This window comes from Botryllus schlosseri, chromosome 5 (assembly GCF_051294905.1).
Source record: "Botryllus schlosseri isolate E-star chromosome 5, Bs_hap1, whole genome shotgun sequence".
NCBI classification, from domain to species: Eukaryota; Metazoa; Chordata; class Ascidiacea; order Stolidobranchia; family Styelidae; genus Botryllus; species Botryllus schlosseri.
In genome coordinates, this window is record NC_137240.1 from 27,018,516 (window position 1) to 27,042,084 (window position 23,569).

General features: G+C 37.1%; 3 protein-coding genes and 1 long non-coding RNA gene across 4 annotated transcripts in view; 2 read left to right on the forward strand and 2 right to left on the reverse strand.

The window, feature by feature from the left end:
* The window catches only part of LOC145439924 (uncharacterized), a 258,367-nt gene that overhangs the window by 41,599 nt on the left and 193,199 nt on the right, over nt 1-23,569 (reverse strand). The gene's annotated exons all lie outside the window — the stretch shown is intronic.
* The window catches only part of LOC145439560 (beta-1,4-galactosyltransferase 2-like), a 58,245-nt gene that overhangs the window by 11,714 nt on the left and 22,962 nt on the right, over nt 1-23,569 (reverse strand). The window lies entirely within an intron of this gene.
* LOC145439558 (baculoviral IAP repeat-containing protein 7-like) lies at nt 14,952-18,827 on the forward strand. The gene has a single exon (XM_080317053.1). The coding sequence runs from the start codon at nt 16,140-16,142 to the stop codon at nt 17,838-17,840; it is 1,701 nt and encodes a 566-aa protein (XP_080173179.1). The 5' UTR covers nt 14,952-16,139; the 3' UTR covers nt 17,841-18,827.
* Nucleotides 22,323-23,569, forward strand: part of LOC145439559 (4-galactosyl-N-acetylglucosaminide 3-alpha-L-fucosyltransferase 9-like) — a 107,847-nt gene continuing 106,600 nt past the window's right edge. Inside the window, exon 1 of the mRNA XM_080317054.1 lies at nt 22,323-22,352. The gene's annotated coding sequence lies outside the window, so the exon portion shown is untranslated. The remainder of the gene's footprint in view (nt 22,353-23,569) is intronic.

Here is a 23,569-nt window from a genome sequence, read left to right on the forward strand (position 1 = left end):
AACTTAAATTGGGAAATGCACCAATGTTTTAATCATCAAACAATTGCCGCGATGCGAGTAGGTCAAAACGATGCAGAGACAATGACTGATTGCACGGCTGCGCGATTTCGCGTTTGTAATCATCATTATTGTCAGCTGGAAGTATTATAGCGTTGTCGTGTGTTGCCTGCAGAGCCATGCGTAGTGTATTTCGTTACTCACACGGGGCATTGCGCGTGAACAGCGTTGATGTAACTGGAGATTCGTCGGACGGACTGGTAGCGCAGGCCGCGGTTACACTTCAAATGATCGTACCGTTTTGAGATTCCATTTAATAACTCGACTGCATGGTTTGATATTAATAAGTGCAGAGCCGATATTGAAACGTCACGCGAATGGTTCAACTCTGCACGTACACCAGCGGTATGCAGTAAATTGCGATTTCGTGCGACGATTACAGCAATTATGACGTCACAAGAATTTGCCGCCTCGTAAAAAGTGGTAATTTCAATCAACAATAGCACAATCACCAACCTATTAAGTATCAGAGCTGCCTCACATTGTGTACTGTGCACTGCGCAGGGTTGACAATAGCAGTTAGACTACAAGAAATGCCGATTATCTTTGTATTGGGCGCTACTGTGCATGAGTCCATGGTCTCTCGAGTCATTGGCCTTGAGCAACTGGATAATATCTGAATTGATTCGGTATACCTGTTTATGAATTGAATTTAATTCGGAGTAAAATTAGTGAGTCAATTTCAAGTCATCAAATAATCAAATGCAGACAAAGATTGTGGTATATAGCATATGTTTGGATTTTTCACGCAAAGTTTATGGGATACATAAAAAGCGACCAATCTTTCAATGATAATGCATTTTATTGGGCATCCATCTGACATGTCACAAATATACTGGTCGCGGGTTAAGAAGTCGAAGTTTGCAGCCAATGCCATCATAAGCTATAAGTGTTTTATTTATTTTTGGCGGATATGATAAATTAAGAATGGTGCGTTTGCTTAAATGACTTAAGTTACTTGTATGCAAGCAATACAGCGCATTATTTGTGGACTTATTTAACTCAATATATCTTCATCGGTTAGATACCGATGACCGCCCGATATGTATTGCAGAAGACTAGTAAAGTATAATGATATAATCACGTCTTGTGACTAATAAAATCAATTCAATTCCAACCTTAGCTTGATTTGAGTCACTTTCACTAATCAGTTGACTTGACTCGGCTCGATCGAAGGATGCGGTGACTCGAAGTGACTCATGACTCGAATGTTGCAGTGCTGGGAGCGAGACGCGACCGATCGGTATTTTGAATCAAAAAGTTTTTTTGATTTCTAATATGGAAAGTGTTTCGACCCGGGCCGGCTGAGTCGCTCCAATTGTTGCATTCACTACATTGTGGCATTTATTTACGTCAAGCAGGGAATACCGCTTCAGGAAATCTGATCTATCGCATAAATGGCTAACTTAAAACATGTCTTCCAACTGTAGGTACTTTATAACAACTAACTAGACCAGTAAGTTGAGTTTACGACGAAAATAAATAAATCGCGATATTGTGACTAGGAGGAGTACAGTATTATATATGAGACAACATTATACATATACCTACCTCGGTGATAACGGATTGTAGGCTTGGGGTGATCCCATTCTGGTACATCCCTATGTATATTCCATGGGAAAGGTACGCGCTTTGCAACCTCTGGTATATCTCAAGGATTACATATATCCCGGTTGAGGGACACTAACCTACAAGTTCCAGAAATTAACTGTACTTATACACATAACTGGCCTCGCCGATCCAAACTTAAACCATGTGGCAAAGTAATCCAACAAGCGTTTGCCGCAACGAAGACGAGTAGCATGGATAGCTTCCTGTACTGTCAAAATTATATTAAGCTACGAGCCGTATAATACTGAATAATAACAATTCTACTCAAGACGCAAAGTGATTGATTCTCTTCAAAGCTTTTAAGCTACTAAGGCTAAAATATTGGAATTGTTCTCGAAGTTTTCTTAGGTAAAGTATTGCTAATATGGACATGGTAGCTAAAATTGTGTGACAGGAGCCATCCCAATTAATGGTTCCTTCTAGAATACCTGACAGGATGGAACGTTATTTGGGGTGAATCTAGTCATGCGCATTCGTATATATGAAGAATAAAGGAATATAATAAAATCAAGGGTAGCCCGAGTCATAGTATATTCTAGATTGACAATGATGACCTATATACTGAACATTACCTGATGTTTTTTGTAACTGGGGCTAGCACAAACGCTGATTATAAGAGCGGCGACTGGATATGGAATTTTAAAAGACCAATATTATTGTTGCTATTTACAAAATAACCCATCCGCATATGCTCGACAACACTATTCGTACTTAACAATTCTGACAATCAGATTTACATTGCAAAGCGAGCAAGTTCATCTTGGTGTATAGGCTTCAAGAATGATCAAGAATCTTAAATCGTAGGCCGCCGTGCACATTCTATTGCCATCTCAAATGTCTGAATAAAATCGATCAATTTCGATATGAAAGCTAGTTTAATCTTTCGCGCACCCCTTTTGGTACTGCGGTTCTAATTTACTATGACTGATACATTGCGTATTACTAATGTAAGGAAAGAAACAGTGTTGGGAGGACTCGAGTCGATTGGGAAATATGTATTGACTCGTGTCTCGAAGAGGAATTTATAAGTAAATATCACGTCACAAAATAAACGGTGTCAAATAAATCACTGTAGCTTGCGTATACTCGAATTGTTGTGTTAAGTCATAAATAAATTAACCACAAATGAAACGATCATGGCTGACGCTGCCGTGGTAATTATAGAGGACTATTGTGAATAACAACATTTTTCTGTCTCATTAGACGACTCAATATTTACGTTGTGCAGGGCGTATCTTTCTATATTTTGGTTGACAATGCCTGACTGTAGTATTTAGCTTTACAATTACTCACGTATTCTACTTGCGCGTGACTGATACAGTATCTGGGTGCATGTATAGTTATTTGCATATTTGTCAGCTAATTCAATATAGATGCTGAAATCCGGTTGAATTGAATTGAACCCAACATGGGTGCAAGGTATTGTCTCAAAAAGGCCTGTGCTGAAGCAGTATGTTCCTCAAAAAATTAATTATATTTTTGAAAACCAAACAAAACCGTTGGTTTATCGCCGACGAGTAAATAAACAGGTGAAATATCTCTCTCGATCAAAGGGTATAAATTATCACACTAAAATAACATAATACCACGTTGCTCGCTCTCCTATGTCCTAGCTCACGCTGAACCATAAACCTACATTTGCGAAAGCTGGTCTTCAGTTCATTGTATTACGGATTTGGTACATCCCTGTAAATACCGTTCGAAGGTTACACTATATTGCAAGTTTTGATATATCTCATATTAAGCAGTAACTCCGTTTGAAGAACTCTGGTCTATAATTTCAAAACTAAATTGTGCTTTTACGGACAACTCAGGTCGTCCTAGCTAAAACCTGATGCAACAATACGACGCCAAGCATGCAGTGGAGCAATGCCTAGCCGTATAGAGTGACTTCCTGAAATGGACTAACTCCCATTGCAGTGCGAGGCGAATATTATTGGCAACTAACAATTGTGTACGTCATAACACAAAAGGGCTATAAAATTGTAAATCTACTGTAAGCCATGACAAACTTCGGCTTTGATAGATCGCACTGTTTTCAAAACCTTCTTGCGTACTGGATTACTAAAACAGGAAAAAATGTGCTTGCTCGTGCCCTATTGGAGATGTCCATTTCAAAACCAGTGTGTTGGAGATCTCTACAATATCTCTTCTACTACAAGTGTGTTCTAATTGTTTGGACATGATTAAAATTCACTAGAAATTGTCGTGCGGGTATGGTAATTTGTGTAATGATAGCTGCCTCCGCCAACCGGTCTCTCCAAAATATTTGAAACGATGGAACAATTGCTTGAGACAGTTATAGGACTTTTTGCGCTAGCCACCTTGTGATTAAATTAATCTAGGAGCACTAAGCTGAAATAGATGAGAATGTTATTTTCTCATATCACGCCTCAAATGTCAGGTAGTTACAAGTAAGTGAAATTAAGAGCAAGGTATCGGGTTTGTGCCAGTAATAGTGGTGGTCAAACTAATTAGGTAGTCTTAAAAATAAATGTAATTTTGGCCAGATTTAAAAATACCCAAGCGAGTAGGTAGATTACAAAAAATTACTACGAGAAACTTGGGTAGTGATAGATGTTTGTTTTCGATAATAGCCATTAGCATGTATGTAGCACAGGTATTTTATTTAAAAGTAACTATTGTTGCGAGTCTGCATTTACAAAAGTAAGTTTTGCGTATTGGAGACGGCGCATGAATTATAGATAATTCAGCAGCGTAAACGCTAGTTTGTTAGTGTTGAGCAATAGTGCGAAGTTTGTAGTATCAAAGAACAAACAAAAGATATGATAATTAAGGAAAGCCATTGATTTCTGAGGGTAGCAAGATTTGCATTTTGGGATTATAGTTTGCAGAAGTAATTATTTGGGACAGATTGGGTGCGAAAAGATAGTTTATTGATAATGTACCAACAATAGTGACCTAGTAATCTAGAGTACAATTACATAACAATACACAGTGGTGTAGTATGAAGCAGCGCGTGTTGGTTTTTGCATTTTCTATGAATAAGGCTGAGAATGGTCGGTGGGACCTTGCCAATTTGAGTGACTACAGGATAATTTGAATTGTTGCATTTGGCAGCAAGACTATGCGAATTGAGAAATAAGTTTACAAATTAAAGTAAGTAAAGGAGTGATATTGAATTAGTGGATTGTAGGCGCCACCACGCGGCTGGTTTGAGCCAAGCAAGAATGTATGTAATCAAAATGGCGTAAAATCGTGCTTGGAAAATGGCGCATGACCTGCTACCACTTAATTTATGTCGCTTTTAGCCTTGATATCAAGGTTGGTAAATGAATGAGCGCTTAAGGTAATATCCAAGTTAGATTGAATCAGTAAACGTGAGAGAAATTGTGGTACAGCCCGTAGCTTTTTACGCAGTGCTCATGTTGGCAATGGACCAAGAACAAGAATTGTTGATGTATGAATGACGTAACTCATTGATTAGAAGATTCAGACAGCTAAAATATCTAGAATTATACAGTAACTAATTAGCTAAGTAATAAGCGCATATCTAGTTAGTACTTTCTTGATTTGCGTGCCACACAGAGGATCACGAACAAAAAATTAGGCCTGATTTTTAGAATTTTTCGCGTTAACAATGATCAAACATGTCCATCTGAATCTGATTATGATTTATTACGCAAATTCGGAATTGATAACAAAAAAAGAATGGCATGCCCCATGAACTGAGGCTATATCTCATATACCGGCGGTTCATGATTATAAGGAAGTAAACCGAGTTTAGAATGTAGGTTGATGACTAGGTATCTGAAGGAGGCATGAGTTATAGTTTCATTAAGGGTGTATTAGAGATGGAATACAGGCCATACGACAATTAAAATAACATAGTCATACTCTATGTATGAATTTAAGAAAATTAGACTTGGGGTAAGATAGCACGAACTTGGTGATGAAGTGTTGAACATAGTAATAACGGTACTGAATGAGGGCTATGAACTGAGCAATAAAGGCATAGATCCCTATAATTTGATATTAAAACCGAAAGATAGGTGCGTTAGGTAAGCGATGACCCGTCACAAAGATCTGGTATTTAATGGCCAATTGGTACAATTGTTTGACAATAAAAGAACTTGTAATAGATCAGAAGGTCGCAGCTTGGTATTTCGCTAACCAAGCAAGTATGGTTATGAAAACCATTGGCATTCTGTTAGTTACATCTTTGGTCGCTAAATCATGTTATTAGGGCCACTTAAAGGTACCGAGTACTGTAGTGGTACGCTCCAACGATGTAACAGCAATAGGACGTCCGGCGTTCCCACATTTCAATCACTAGGACACATTCATTAATATATTTATATTATATTTATATTTTTTTCTGCTCCTATATTTGAAGATATGTGGCCATGAGATTAATAGCCTACTTCTCAAAAGTATACCCGAATCGTGATTGGAATTACAATGATCAGATCAGACTCTGTTATCGGTCTGTTGGATCCAAAATATTCATAGTAGCTGAAAATTATAATGTAATGGCTTTTATGATGGCATCATACGCTTGTCCGCCCATATGGTGTCTATATCTTATAGTTAATTTATGTCAAGTACAACAACAATTCTATTCAAATAGTTATAAATATGATGATTCTTTTCGTGCCAGGCCTAAATTTATACAAATCTAAATCATATTTTGGCGATGTGTGGTTACTGTCAGTCTGCTGGATCGACTCACTCTCAATAGAAAAATTCATTCCCGCCAAATAAGGCCTACTTGGAAAGACATAGAATACCCCTATAAATGCTGCGGCCCGCGGCGTCGTCCCAACTAGGAAAATGGCCCGCAAGCACGTTTGAGTTTGAGACCCCTGTGCTAGATGAAGAAACAGGACACAAAATTGGTACAATCACCTACAATTTTAATTCACCTGATTATAATTGATAGAAAGTTCTCACTTTGAGCGAGGCCTCATATAAAATACGGATAATGTAGCAGTAATGATGAACATCGAGATTGATTTAGGATAATGGATATCATGGTTATATCCTAGTGTGGCGCATGTAAAAAAGGGTGATGAATCAAAATAAGACGAATAGCATGATCACTGCGTATTGTGGTGTGAACTCGCTAAGAAAAAAGAAAGATTCCTGTGGCATTCTTGGAAAATTTATGACACATAGACCTATTACATTTCCACAGACTTGGTATATATAGGGTCAAAAAACAGCAATACATCTCTTTGCTGGTATAACTGTAGCCATGACAAGTTCTGATGCCATGGAAGCCTCTGTTCTGGATGAACAAATCTGGACTGGAAGGTGGATTGTTGTATTAAAAAATATAGATGAAATTCTCAAATCATGTCAAACATCGCCTGAAGCAGATGAAAATGAGGAAAATGAACAAGAAATTGACGAGGCCACTTTGGAAAGCTATTTTGAAAGAAACCCTTCGATCTGGGGAGATGATACGGACTCGGAATTGGATCTCACTGACTCAGATGAAAGTTCGAGTATTTTGTCTGGCTCCGGATGTGATTCTGGACATGATTGGATAGAGTCCTATCTTTTCCCAGACCACGAGTTGAGAACTTATCCGAATTCCGAATCTAGTGATTTGACAGATTCGAATGAAAGTTTGAATACTCTACCCGATACTGACTCTGGTGTTAGTAGTAGCGATTCCGATCCATCCTCAGATCATGAACAGTTACGACCTCTTGACGAGGCAACTCTCAGGCGCCTTGATAGAATGTTTTGGCGCCCCTGGAATAACGAGTAAAATTGGAAAACTATGTGATCAAAATGTACAAATTGATGTGATCAGCAAAATCGTATATGTACATTAATTACGTTGCGACTGTTACAAGAGATGTTGTGTTTTCTGTGCCTCATAGTGAAACAATTAAATACTGAGGACGACTGTGTTGTCGTTTGAAAAAGGGAATTTTTGTGTAACCATGGAATAATGACAGGTTATTTAGCAGATGTTAAGAGAGAGGGAACAATTAGGATGGTATGTGATACAAAATAAAAGTTTGAATTAGTCAAGGCTGGGCAATCTTTTTCAGCCCGAAGGTCACATTCGATTGACGAAATACTGTGCATGCCACTACCGCGCGAAGCGCGAAAAGCTTTTGAAGTTCATAGAACAATGATATTATAACTTGGCATTGTTGCGGGCTTACCGTACACCGTTAGGCTGAGTTTACGCGGACCAGGCTATGTGGCGCATGGCCATAGTAATAACAAAAGCCAACATGCGTCAATCTTTCCGTAGCTAGGTTTCATAGTCAGCAATATTACCGCAAACGCAAACGCAAGGTCACACATGTTCAACGACACCTTGGTCCGAAATCGCGAGTATAGTTAGGCTCAGTCTGAATAAATTGGCCGTTTTTCCATGGTCATAAGATGGGCAACAGTATTAAAAACAAGGAATTGTGTGGCAAAATATTGTGTTTAGCTTGTGAAAATTTTGTTTTTGATGTATCTGGTGCAAATTATTCTGCTTGATGGTAGTGTATAAAAATATACCATTATGTGACTGGCTGATGGATCTGCCAATACGTAGGAATAGATATTTTAGTCATCACATCCAAACAAATATAAATTTTGCTCGACCTTGCAAGTTCCCAATCAGTGCAATCCATTCTAGATATTGGCAATTTCGGAAATTACCTCGGGGGCCACGAATTGGCCGGCCCTGAGTTGAGGAAATCAAGAATTGTTAGGCTGACAAATGGCCAAAGATAACACTTTTCTTCACCCGGTAAAGGAATAATTAACCCCAAATAAGATTAATAAAGAATTAGCACGATTCAGTGTTTTGAATATCATTAACGATATCTTACAATAATCTCGACTTAAAGAAACATTATTATTTTTAAGGTGTAAAAATAACACGGTGTCGTAAATTAAAGAATGTCTGCCTCAATAACTAAAGAACAATTATGGGAGCTATCTATTGAGAATATCGAACTATGGTATGAGGAACTTCGATGGGTTAAAAAGACAGAGAGATTACAAAGATGGAATGATTTTTTCAAGGACATTAAGAATCAAACTAGACATTATGCGGAGTCCTTCTTCGAAGGGATGGAAGCAAGTAATGAAAAAGTTAAAGAGTGGCCATGGCGAAATGACTATCGTAGAAAACACGTAAAAAATCGAGAGGTAGCAAAAGTAAAACCATATTCACAAAGAAAATCTGCCTCAAACAAACAGAATAGAAGGGAAGAAATAGAGACCAGCTCCTCAACATCAACAAGTAGTCCTTTCTTGACGTCCTTACTGACGCCACTTTCAACGAGCCACGACTTGCCGCATAATAGCAATGTTATGTCAGATGGGACGTATACATCTTTTGGCAGTATCATGTTTCGGCAACAGCCACCTACCGCTCAAATTCAACCTACAACATCATATCCTAATGATGGTTAGATAAATTCTAGCATATTGTTGAACTCACATGATTGGTAAGGTTGTATGATTAAAAATTTAACCAATGTATATTTTCTGTTTCACATTGATTTACAATATGAAACAATTTACTGAGAGTTGTATGAATAAAAGAGGAAACCTTCTGTATTTAAGAGTTATAAATAGGGAACTAATTGAAGAAAGAAATGTGCTACGGGCTGTTGTGCGACCCTAATACGGATCACAAGGTTGTCTACGAGTGGGCAATGCATTTCGATCTTACGCAAAGGCAGCAGATGGTAATGGAAACTATAAAAACTGCGCCGGTTCGGGATCGTTTGATGGGCCTCTTGTTCGGCACTTGTGAGCGGGACAATCCAAGGGTACAATATTGGCAACAAAGTATGTACACCAAGGAGGACTGGATAAAAATAGGAAAGCCTTTTCACCCGGTAGGGGTCGGTGAATGTAAACAATGTTACCTTATGAGACACGTAAAACCGTATTTCAAGAATACCGGGCAGATTTTTGAACTCATGACATTATGCCATGACTATTTGAAAGAGGCTTGTAGTATGCACAAAGGACTAGACCAAAACACTGAAAGAGATAAAGGACATATAGTGCTTTATGTGTTATATCCAGAAGCGATAATAACCGCCATAGCTCTCCTGTTGCAACAATATCGGGGGGCAAAAAACATGCGAACATTTTGTTTTACGAGATGTCGGATGGACGCAGAATTTGAGTTTCTATTTGGGGGAAATCTAGAACAATGGAGATTTACATACGGGTCCACGAGCACGTTTGGTTATTTGGGAGGCGTTTTTATTCTACCGATTGACCAAGTGTCGGAATCAACCTTTAAAAACTCGTTAAAAAAAGAGGGAGACAAACAAATAGTCAAAAACACCAATTCGGAAACTACCTTGATGTTTGATATTGAATCTTCAACCAGTAGAGACAGTAGGTTTCCAAACAGACCAGAGGCTCCGACCCGAATGGTAGCCTTACGGAGACCCAGTGTAGATGGATCCCATGCTGCCTCTAGTGGTAATATGGGCTGATTCCAAAATAAGCTACTATTAGTTTGATCTAGAAATTGTATTGATTGATCTGGACTTTTAGGGCTAGCCTAAAAGATAAGCCATGATAACTGAATTATTTAGGGCTGACCGGTGGTGGTTTAGGACAACTTATCAATTCGGCACTACTACCAAAAGGTCAAACTTAACGGAAAAAGTATAGAAGCCGGTTATAGTGAAGCTTGAGATTAGCAAAAGTGGAAACTATATACCTGTATTTTATGATATATATATATACTCAGTTACTAATACAGTTTCCCTTTTTATTAAAAGATTCCGATACATTGATCAATCGCTGGGATAGTTTCCACTATCACCTCCCCTACAATAACAACTCGGGGACTATGAGAACTTTTTACTTGAATGCAAGATCGACCTATCTTTATTGCAAAAAAACTTTTTAAATTCGAGAAAAACTTGTTATTGTAAAGAACGGTATGCTGTTTGTTTCTATAATATTGAATGTTATGTACGTATTTTCGGCTGCAATTTTTGTGTTGAAATTAAGTCTGTAACGGCCCCAGACCACCTATCCTATCACAAATCACCTCGTGTTCATACTTAAATGTTATGCTAATCGAATTATATTTTATAAAGGCTGACGTGAGCATAATTTTTTCCGTTTTTGCCCACAATTGTCGCTCTGCCAAGACCTCTTTGTATGAGCACACACCAATTTGACGCTATTTTGATTATCGATGCTATTACATTTTTCTGATTATGTAAATTCTTTATTGCACTGTACATAATATGCGTAAAAATTAGTTTAGCCCTAATTCCTTTACCCAATACTTGATTATGTAATAGTTTTGTAAAGTAACATTTTGAAAATTGCTCACATTCCTGTCTCATGGCACCCTTCCTCTGATGGTCTCTATGAGACGTAATTGTGTAATAACTCGTTATCAACAACTCTGTATAAATGACCCTTGAATTGAGTAGTTTGTCATTCAGAGATACTCGTGTCTAAATATTTTTTATGGAAGGGAAGGCAGGGATGATGAGTAATATTACTTTTTAATAATGTTTCAATTGACATGTTGTGTACCTTTCCCCACTAAAAAAATCTTCAAAAAAATAAAAAAAAAAAAAAAAAAATCGGATTATGTTTATAAATCATAAAAATTGATAAAAAATGATTGCCAAAACTGAATGAAAAAAGCCATATACTGGATAAAATCTTAATGAGAAAAAAATTATAAAAATAAAAACCAGAAAATAGAAAATTACAAAAAAAAAATTAAATCCCTTGTGGGGGGGAGAGATTTATTGCCTAATATGTATTGGGTGATTAATGGATTGATAAATGTCTTAACGAGTATGGAGTATACTTTATAAGCTATGAGTGAAAAGTAAAAGTAATTGCATGAGTCTTGAGAAGTGTCATATCCTGAAAATGGTAAATTGTGCGAAATTTCTATTTGTTTGAAAAAAGGTGAATAGGTTGATGCAGGAAGGAAAAAAGTATGTTAGATTTCGATTATGTTGAAGGTTACGATCCATCAAATTGGTGTCTTTTGTACGATGTATATGATGAATTGGATCTATTGAATCTGAAAGAATATAACAGCGAATATGAGAGATACCAGTTAAAAGAAAGAATATGGGAATTGCTTACGGACCGAGTTGATTGGGTTAAACGAACAGACAATGGCCTAGAAGAGGCAGCCTTGGATGAGGAAATAACCTCAGAAATTTTTGAAAAATTCAATCATGTGGTAGAAGAGATATTTGAAATAAGAGCGAAGGAATACACCTCTTTTGGAAGAAGAGTCATGTTGTATGAATTGATTAGAGGACTTGTGATGAAACTTACAAATACTAATATAACAAAGGATGTGTACCAGGAAAGAGAATATTGTAAAGATCCGCCTCATATGGAACAATGGAATTGTCAGAATAATTTGGGAATAAAAGGCTATTCAAGTTCAATACATTGGCGAACAAAAAGGATAAGGCGTATAGAAATACATCCTTACCCCTACGAAGGGGAAAGTGTGAACATTGACTCTATAATACCGGAACAATCATGAGTAATGACAACGAATGTAAATAAGATTTTGACTTACAAAGGACACTTTTTCGAAGGTATAGAGTAACAAAGTGGGTTATCTAATTCATGAGTAAAATGAACCGAGTGGAACTACTAGTATTATGGCTGGACATGTGTTATGCTATTTATCCGGAAACAATAGAACAAAAGAAATGTACAATTGATGAAAGACGAACCATGTTATACCCGGAATGCATGCAAGGAAGCAATTTGGTACTTTGGTGTGACCATTCGAGTAATACAAGAATTCCGGATCCTGATAAGATATACCTGGCAAAATCTTGTCGGAACACAGTAAAGATATTCATCAATGACAGCTGTCTACGGGAAATAACCAAGGAACAATTGGAAAAATATAAAGACGTAGAGGTGTTGCATTGTGGTTGGAATAAAATCCAAACAATATCAAGGGGTGCCTTCTGCAAAAATGAAAAGCTCAGGGAGATAAACTTGATGCGAAACTACATCACACGAATTGAAAAGGAAAGCTTTTTAGGCTTACACCAACTGGAAAGTCTGTATTTAAGCAGTAATTTGTTGGCAAAGGTGGAAGGATCGATATTTGCCAGTCTGGGGAACCTGCAAAAGCTATATCTGGACAATAATGAGATAAAAAGATTGAAGAATGGAACATTTGTTCACTTGCGCCGTCTCAGGATACTGGATTTATCAAGAAACGCCATAAAAGTTATAGAAGATGGGGCCTTCAGAGGATTGAGAAAATTAGAAACATTACACATGGACGAAAATAGACTAATTGCATTTGAAATGACAGTGCTCAAATCACTATGTAATTTAGAGAGATTAACATTGTATAGTAACAACTTGAAGTTTTTCTCTCTTTCTTCCAATATATCGTTCAAACATCTGCATACTATTGATCTTAGTTATAATCACGTCCAATTTCTTAGTGATGATCTACTAAAAAAATTTCCGAGGCTGGAAGTTTTGAAATTGAAAAGAAATAATAATGGAACGTTTATCAAAAAACCCCATGTGCGCAAACAATCGAGATTATATTATGATGAGATGAAAAGTTTATCCCATTGTGTTACTATACATTCAAAAGGTACATTTGCCGTTATTGTGTGGCTAGTCACTATTGAACTAATGTAAATTTAAAGAAAATGTGGAATCTTGAGGTATTGATTCAGTATTTTCCTGTTCAACTAATAATAAGATGTTTAACATATTTGAATACGGTAAAAATATTACTAAAAGTATCAAAATGTGTTTGGGATTGCGTTGTGATGATCCGGAGATACAACATTCGACATGGATACCCCAGAAAGAAACACTCATAGATAAAGGATTAAAGTCGCTGAAGTTTCTGTTAACAACATATACATTAACGGATCACTTATGTGACATAATGTACGACGAATTAAATCCACGACTACAATATTGGAAACAAAAGTATGGTCTTACTACACGTAACAATCATTGGCCTGGGAAACATCTGGTTGAAGATGAGTGGGAAGAAATTTATACAGGAAGCATTTACCATGAAAAACCTATACAAATGGCTTTTGCAGAAATCTGCATAAACTGGGTGACAATTTTGAAAAGAGTTAATCCCGAAATGAGGGAATTTCTAAAAAAAGGAGATTCTGAAAGAGATCTGATAATGTGGATAATCTTTCCGGAAGTTCAAATCTACGCGTGGGCAAAGACGCATGAAATAACTATAAAAGAAGCCGATTGTCAATTTATGACTTTGAAAGTGCCTGCATGAAATTTAACTTTCCAATGTTTATATATACAGAAACTACTTTTGAAAAGACAATTAAGTTTTAAATAAATATGAAGAATAAAGAACCCAGAAAAAGAAGAAATCTATTCAATCTTGCTCGATGTGGTATAATATCAAGTGAACGAAAATGTATAAAGTTTTTGCGATCACGGAAACTCCTTGTTCAAAAGGCAACATGTTTTAAATGCGGACAACAAATGAATGAAGAAAAATGCAGAAGAACTATGGATGGATATAGATGGAGGTGTCTGGTTTCAAAGTGCCGGACTACCACGTCCATAAGGAAAAGATCGCTATTTGAAGGAAGCAAAATAAGACTCACCCAACTTGTAATGATGATTTATCTTTGGACCATAGATGTATCTCAACGACAAATAGCTTTTGAAGCACACGTCAGCAAGAGAACAATGGTGAATTGGACCAAGAGACTTCGTAAGATATGCTCTGGGGAGATGGAAAGAAGAGGTACTCTAATAGGGGGAATATCACAAGGTAAATCACATGTAATTCAAATTGATGAGACGTTTGTGGCCAAAAGAAAATTTAATCGTGGAAGAATAATACGCCAACGCTGGGTTTTGGCTGGAATAGATATGAAAACGCGAGAAATGTTTGCAGAATTGGTACCTGAAGAAGGGAGAAAAACCTCTGTATTATCAGAAATAATTATGAAACACGTAAAAGAGGGATCCACTATATGGACTGATTCATTTGCCAGTTACCGCAAGTTGGAAAGCCTGGGAATGAATTATAAACATTCAATAGTTAATCATGATCGCGAATTTGTCACCTCAGAAGGCATAAATACACAATTGATCGAGGTGTCTTGGAATTTTTTCAAAGCTGCTATTAGAAGACTGAATGGGGTATCAAGATCACATATTCCACAATACTTACAGGAGTGGCTTTGGAAGAGAAGAGTGGCCTTGGAAGAAAGATTTCAACGATTTCTGGAGATAATTGCACTTGATCCCAACTTTCGGACATTGGAACATTGAAACGATGTTTGTCACTATGAGTAATATCATTAGATATAAGTGATTTGAATCTTTTGGGGAAACAATATAGGCGTAGATGGGTATACTTGTGTTATAATTCACATGTTTATAAAACTATGAAATTTTTCTATTTAAGTACATAGATGAGTAAGAGTTATAGAATAAGCATATTATCTTGTTATTGTGTCACAGTGGGATAATGTATTTATACGAAATAAGGAGTCATAATGCTACTATTTTTAAAAACCTGTTGACACAACTGGATGGGGTTGAAATAACAAAAAAACCTAAATGTCTCAACGTCCTGATGAATGTGCTCAAGTCTTTTTTTGAAAAGGAACAAAATTGGTATAAAAGACCGAAATCATGTGATGGTGATGAATCATGTGCTTGGACGTCAGAAGAAGACACAGACAATGATTCAAGCCCAGATGAATTATATGAAACAGATTCAGAAGACTCACAAGATTCTGCCATAGTGAAAAATTCATCTCAACAACAACGTGTAATAGTATGGAAAGAACAGACGATACAGCCTGACGAAAACTCATGGACTATAATTACGGAAACACTGTTGGGAGTAATCAGAAGAATACCACCCTCAGGTATAAGGCGAGTAGTATATGAAGTAATACGAGGAGTAGTAATGAAATATACCAGAATTTGGATATGCATAACTAATCTTGATTATGCGGGAAGTGACAACTCCAAATGGTCATGGCATAGCCAAAAGAATTTGGGGGTAAAAGGATATTTGGCATTGGATTATGAAACAACTGCTATGGAAGGATATATATATATTTGTTCAAAAAGAGTGAACAAAGAAACTGAGTCGATGAGACAATATTTGGAAAATTTTTATCATTTTGCACATAATCCTCATTATTAAATATTGGGTTAAAACGTCTAATTTATGGAATTAAGGGAATCGATGTTAAATGTGAAATTTATAAAAATCGGTTATCAATGGGATAAATTTAAGATTGTATAAAATTAAAATTTGATCTATTAAAAATATTGGTAATAATATGTTCCTGTTGCATGAAATTTTAATGATCTATGTTTTCATTTAAGAACAGAATGTTTATGTATTATTACTAGAATGTTGGATTAGTATGATTGTATTTGGACATTTTGATCTGTAATATTGAACGCCTGTTCTATCAAAAGCAATTACACCGAGAAGCGACCAAATTGAAACTATGGGCATTCTGATGAAAAGAGATCGTGATCCTCCTGGACATAACTGCAGTTATATCCCACCTGGAAAACACTGGGTTGAATATTACAGACTTGCAACGTTCAAACATTTTCCAAAAGAAATTCCGGTGATACCCAGTCATCTAGCCGCTGCTGGTTTCTATTGGACCGGATTTCAAGACATAGTGAGATGTTGCTGCTGTGGCATAACTGTGGAAAAATGGGACGTTGGAGATGATGTTTTTGACAAGAAGTGGCATAAGACTACATGTGACAGGGTGTCGGGACAACATGGTTACAACTTACCTATTTCAAATTGCTCTAGGAGGCTCCTTTTTGACAAAATCAGGTGCCACCTTAATCTCCCTACAAGAAGCCAACAAACTAGTAGGAATGTGCAAAGAACAACTATCAAACAGGAAGAGTGTCCATTGCCGCAAACTGTATTTGCAAACATCCGTGATCAAGAACATGAGACTCTACTACGAACTGCAAATCTGAGAAGTGAGCTCGAAAGGAGGCAAACTTTCGATAAATGGCCTTCTTATCCTGCTCCATACTTGGTAAGGGAGTTGGCAAAACAGGGATTTTTCTACCTGGGGAATCTTGACAGAACACAATGTTTTTCGTGTTCAGGAGTATTAAGGAACTGGGCGCCTACTGATAATGTCTTGGAGCAACATCAAAGACATTTTACAAAATGCAAAATGGCAAATAACGAGTATGCGGGAAACATACTTTTGACAGACTCCGAGAGAAACCAGGCGGACAACAAACTCAGAATAAAAATTGAAAGGTTAACCGCTAATATAGGAGAACCTCCAGATCCATCACCAGAAGAACAACTCCAATTGGTGGAAAGATTTCCTTGTCTTTACCCGATGAATTTACATATGATATCGTTACAACAAAGAATATCTTCATTTAATGATAAATGGCCTAGGCAAAGGATTCAAGCAACAGCAGAACAGTTGGCTAAAGCTGGTCTGTACTATCTCGGGGATTTGGACAGGACCAAATGTTTTTATTGTAATGGAGGATTGCAAAACTGGAACTATAATGATGAACCATGGACAGAGCATGCAAAGTGGTTTCCTGGTTGTGAATATGTTTTGCAAATGAAAGGTGTTGACTTCGTATTACGACTAAGAGATGAACATCCCAATCTCAATCGACCATCGCTAAGGGATGCAATATGTCTTGATGTACCACGGGAGGATATACGCCGGAACCATAATCGACCAAGGTTATCTGGACAATACATAAATAGGATGCAATTGGAAGACATGGGATTCACGAGAGATCAAATAGAAGGAACTATAAATAGACAGATTAATGGTCATTTCTCTACTGGTGACATAATTCAAGATTTACTGGAGACAGTGGATACAATCTCCACCAGTCCAATGAAAACAACACAACAACAAGCCACTAGTATATCGAAAGATACCCACGAAGTAAACACTGATAAAGAAACGAAAGAAACAGCGGTTGCCGAAGCAATGTCGGTGGATGAGATCGCGCAAAGTTTGAAAGAAATACAAGATGCTGTGCTTTGCAAGAATTGCAAGAAAAACAAAAGTGAAATTACTTTCATACCTTGTGGACATTTATGCAGTTGTGAAAGGTGTGCAACAAATTCTGAAAGATGCAACGTTTGCGGTGAAACAATACTTGAAAAGATAAAGGTGTATAGAGCTTGATTGAACAGGCAAGACTATTGTACTGGTATCGTTAATATTTTGGATACAGTGTTGTGTTTGTAATTATTAGCATGGACATTATCATGATAATTTGAGGGGTTCAACTTTATAACAAGAATATGTGTATCTATTGATTATTCGTAAAATTGAGCATATGATTTTAATGTGCTTTATTCTGTATTAAGATGACTAGTGTATTAGAGAATTGGGAAATTACGCTAGCCAAGCAACAAATTAATGAATACTATGATGAATTTGAACAGGAATACCATCACCAAAATTTTGAAATATGGAAAAATACTCCGAAAGAAAAATTCAAACAATTAGTAAAGAAATACCTTCATCATTGTTTTGCAAATGTGACCGAAAAGCTTTTTGATAAGCTTTATAACGCCCATAGTGATATTGCTCGCGTTTTTGTTACAAAAGACTTTGATCTGGCTAAATATACATGGTTTGAACTTGTTCTGAAACTACACCCGGCTCATAAATATCTACCAGAAGGATTTCTGGATGAAAGATTGCCACAAATGGAATTGCAAAACGCTACAACATTACTTCTAAATGCTCGAGAATTTGAAACTGTTGCTATTCCGATTTTAGAAGACGCTTTTTCCAAAATTGTTATACTGCATGATTAAGAGGAATGTCTCGAAGAACCATAAGTAACCAAGAATTATTGCAAATGGGAAATGACTCTGCAGTGTGCGACTTGAAATACTATTTTGATATGTTCTGTAAATACTATGAAGAAGATGTGGAAATTTCCGACAGATGGTCAAGATGGGCTATGACAAGACCCAATGACATTGTCAGAATGCTGACGCTGTATGTTGACAAAGTATACGGGAGTGCTTTATCTCCGCAAGGCAAGGCTCTGGGATATCATGCCGCTATTAAAGAACATAATCGGATTGCAATTATTACACTGGGAAACTATAAGGAAGCCAAATTTCTTTGGTATCTACATATTGTTCGTATGCACCCCATGAAGGAAAATTTCTCAGAACAATGGATAAAAGAATGTTTGAAAGACGATTAACTAAAATTATATATGTATTGCCTCGAATTTTCCAATACATCAATTAGTCACATAGAATATTTCGTGATTTTAAAAAACCATGTACAATGTCTACTACAACAACTAGAATAAAAACCCTAATTTATGTAATTATATTGGTTTGCTAATTAGGGTTCGATGAATGTTTAATGATGTTCGGTTTTTTGTGTAAGATATTAAGAATTTATTTGACCTTTAATCGTGACATGTTGGAAGTCAATTATGAAAAGTACGAATATGTGCCCAAAGACCCACAGAAGAAAGAATTGAATCGAAAAAAGTTCAGACCGTGTCCATATCCTACAATACCTGACAGCAGAGTTGCCTGGCTAAGGATGGGAATTGTACATGAACGAATAAAAGAAAGGATCGAGAACTTTCCGACTATGACAGCCAATGACATGGAATATGTATTGAAGGATTTTCTTGTTTGGCTATACCGAGACCATGAGGTGGTGGAACAATTGGAATGCGCCAGAAAGGTACTGAAGCGAATTGTGGAAGAAAACTTTGGAGAAAGTCCTGCATACTATTTGTATGTATTTCTACGATATGTGTTGGCTATAGCTAATGTTGACGAAGATTGGAACATTACTAGCAGAACTATTGCCGGATTTTCACGAAATATGTATGCTATGGATAAACGACTAAATTGGTAATGTTTTCTTTTCTTTTTATGTGTGTCAAGTCTTATCGAATAATATAAAATCTACACCGAATGGCAAAGCATAGATTACATTTTGAAAGGCGAAAAATCGCTCAAGAAATTCAAACGAACCCTTTAATTTTACAAGCGGGGCCATTGGACGAATCGGATATCTATGTTTGGCAAGCACTGTTGCGCGGACCATCAAAAACACCATACGAAAAAGGAACATTCCTTCTGAGAGTTGAATTTCCAACGGAATATCCATTCAAGCCTCCAAAGATTAAATTCGAAACCAGAATTTTCCATCCGAATATAAGCCGTAAGGGTACCATATGTATTGACATTCTTGCAAACGAATGGTCACCTGCTTTAACGTTGGGAAAAGTATTGGTCTCGATTTCGTCATTATTGGCTTCCCCTAACCCAGAAGATCCAATGGATGTCGAGAGCGCCAGACTGTATCGGGATGACTATGAAAGTTATCAGAAGATGGCAAGAAACTGGACTGATATGTATGCTAAGTAAATTGCTATGAATCTAGTATGCTTATTACAATTATTGAATATTTTGGAAGTGTTGTTATACTTATCTGTGTTAAAAATGCTAGTAAGAAAAATTTTCGGTCCAATAATCATTGTAAAATTCTCTATATTAAGAAAATATGGGGGATAAAATTGTTAGAGTAAAACATGAACTCGACGTTTTCTTCGATTCCTTTGAAAAGAAATATGAACATAAAGATTTCAGCAAGTGGGCTGCAACAACACGGGATGAACTGGAAACATTTATGACACCTTATTTGAGGATTTGCAACCTGAGAATATCTGATAAGCTGTTTGATGCGCTATACAAAAAGCATCTAGCCATCTCCCGCATGATACTGTTTGAAAATTACGAACATGCAAAGTTTTGTTGGTTTGTCTTCTGTGTTGGATTACATCCTGCTTCGGATGTTATACCTGAAGAATGGGTACTAGAAAGAATGCCTTGTTCTGATAGAACCGGATTTTGTATTTATACCACTGATAAACTCTTTAATGATACTTTTCCCTCTGATGTTAGAGCTGCTATACTGATACATAAAATGAAATGTAATGGCTGTGATTATGAACAATGAATGCCTGGATTGTATATTGTATTTTTTGCTAGGTTGAATGTCTATTAATCATGTATGACGTGTATGCCAATTTAATTGAGTTTTACATTGAGTTACCCCATTTCCGTATGCATGAACAAATAGACCCTTACCTGGATGATTAATTTCTTTCAGGAAATTAAAGTATGAATAACGCGAAAGCAAATGAGAAAGTTTATGAGGATGTCACCAAACTAGTTGGATCTAATGTGGCGGAACAAGATTTGATCTTTTATTTTTGGATATTCAAAGAACGATATGAATCAAGAATATCCCCCTCTCATAGATGGTATGAATGGTCAAGAACCCCACCCGAATATATCAAACTTGGATTAAAATGCTTTTGCCAACGAGTTAATGATACCCTTGCTGATGAAAAGCCCTTTGTTATTAATTATCAAGGGATACTAGAAAACCACAAGGTGATAAAGAACATGGCCTCTGGAGATTATGAAAAGGCTAAACTTTTGTGGTTCCACTATGTGGCTCGAATGCATCCTATGGATAACTTGATCAAGGATGAATGGGTGAAAGAACAAGCCGAATCCACGGAACCCTTTTATCCCAAGGATACTGTAAAGGTCCTAATCCTATGAATATGATTAAGTACATGAATAGTATTGATTTTATGTATTTCTACTGGATGTGTATAAAGCGTTATAACTGACCTACGCTATGTATTAACGGTCAGGACCCCTTGTGTTGTACAGTGTGCACAAGGTATATAATCTAATGTTTCACGATTCACGGTTTATTTGATGTTTATTTCGTCGCAAATGCTGCTTTGGGATATTGTGATATAGTTAATATGCCTGTTATAACTGGCCTATGGGATATAAAATGGTCAGAACCTCTATTGCGTCTTGCGTAGAGTCATTTTATTGTATTTTGTCGCACAGTGAATTGATTTCGTCACGTTCACAGTTTAATAGAAGGTTTGGTCAACCTACATTCAGAAATGCTTAACAGTTTGTACTGATTATTGCTGCTTTATTGACTGCGAATCATGTTTAATACTGTGGGGCCTCGTCATCCCTACAGTATGTATATAAGGCGTTATACACTGCTACGCCCTTACCTTTAAGCAGGACCCTAGGGACCTTATCACCCCCTAGTTTAACGAAAACAAAATGCCGAACTTTACGGTGAGAATCGTTATTGAAAAAAAAAAATAATAATGGAAAACAATATAAAATTTATAAAATTTTCTTTTACATAAGCCAAACATGGAATGTTTGAAGTCCATTTTTATGGAAACACTAAATTATACTGATAACTGAAACTATACTAGAGAACTAATCAGCAGTGTTCAACTAAGCAACACCTTGTTAAGGGTAGTATCGAACAGGCTGATTAATAGGCCTATGGTGATTATAATTGTACTGACGATTTAACGTCCTTAATGCTGATTGTGTTCTTGTACTATGTGATGAATATCTCTGAAATAATGAAATTCTAGGCAGGACAGGCCGTCGCATGAATTATATGCGTAAACAAACCTTGGAGTATTGAAAATGTTTGTTAATTGTGTATGATGATGTATAGGTTAAACCATGCCTTGTGTTATAATTGATGAATGATGTGTATGCCAATTTTAACCAAGATTTGCATAGAGTTACCTCATTTCCGTCTACATGATTAATGATTGGAGTATTTGGTTGTATTAAGGTTCTAGATTATCAGTAGATAAGGGTAGATTAAAATTCTGGACCCCAGGGTCATTGTCAACTTGAGAAGAAACAATCCTACAACTGTTGTTGCTCCAATCACCATTTACAGACGTCGTCAAGATACTAAAGCAAACGAAAGGCAACGCTTTACTAGGAAGTAACCCGAACAAGTGTGGACTACTCGCATAACAATCGTTGTGGAGCTGCACTATAAAAACAAAATTGGTGGCCAGTACGGGGAACTTCCGGTGTTCAGACGTTGACCAATCGATGCTTTCCAAGACGACCATTGTAAAACTTGTACTTGTCGTATCCTTGCTTTCATCTTCTATATCTCTCCTGATTATATTGGCAGCAATCTATCTGCACGTATCGCCTGGAGCGCTTTCTAATCTATTGAACGTATTTTTGGGATCCAACAGCAGTGCGTCTACTGCTTACGTTCCACCCACGAATACGCCGCAAGGATCTACAATCCATTTTAACATATCTTCACCTGATCTAATAACTTCTGTCAACAGTACTTTCTCCAGTCAATAGAAAGGACTATGCGAAGGATGTTGAAAGCATTCAAAAGGAAAAAGCCGTCAGAAGCAACAGACGAACTCAAACAAGGGATTACCTTGCTTAAAGCTACACAAAAACGCCATGACGATGTCCGGCGACAAGAAAGACAACTGGCTAAGGACGTGGCTGAACAAACAGAGCTATTGAAAGAGGTAAAGACAGCTCTGCCGGAAACCATGAAAGGGTTAGAAAAGGCAAAGAAAGAGGTTCGAAAAGCTCAAGCAGACCTCAAAGCTGTTTGTGATGCCACCACAAAAGTTAGCGGGAAGGTCTCCACCGACGTGCTGAATGACATTCTTACGTCAGAGTTCGAACTCGGAAGGTCGCATGCTCAGGCTACGCGAGATAGCGTCCAATCTCCCGTTTTGACAGTAACTCCAAATGCACCAGAACATGATCCTCCGGCTTACGTCCCGCCCGCTGAGCAGCTGTCGGATAACGTACAACCAGGACCAACAATGACGGTCCGTAAGGGTCTGGATTGCCATACCGTGACGGCTGTCTATCCTAAGCTACCACGTTCTGATTCGTCCTCATTGTCAGACTCTCGAATAGGGACGACACCATGCTTCCATATTGGCAGTGGTGCGCGCCCCAAACAAAAAGATGGTAACCCAACAACAATGGGAACAAGGGCGAAACCTGCAA

Bases quoted from the DNA above. Each gene is read 5' to 3' on its own strand.
- LOC145439558 (XM_080317053.1), top strand. From the start codon at position 16,140: ATGGGCATTCTGATGAAAAGAGATCGTGATCCTCCTGGACATAACTGC.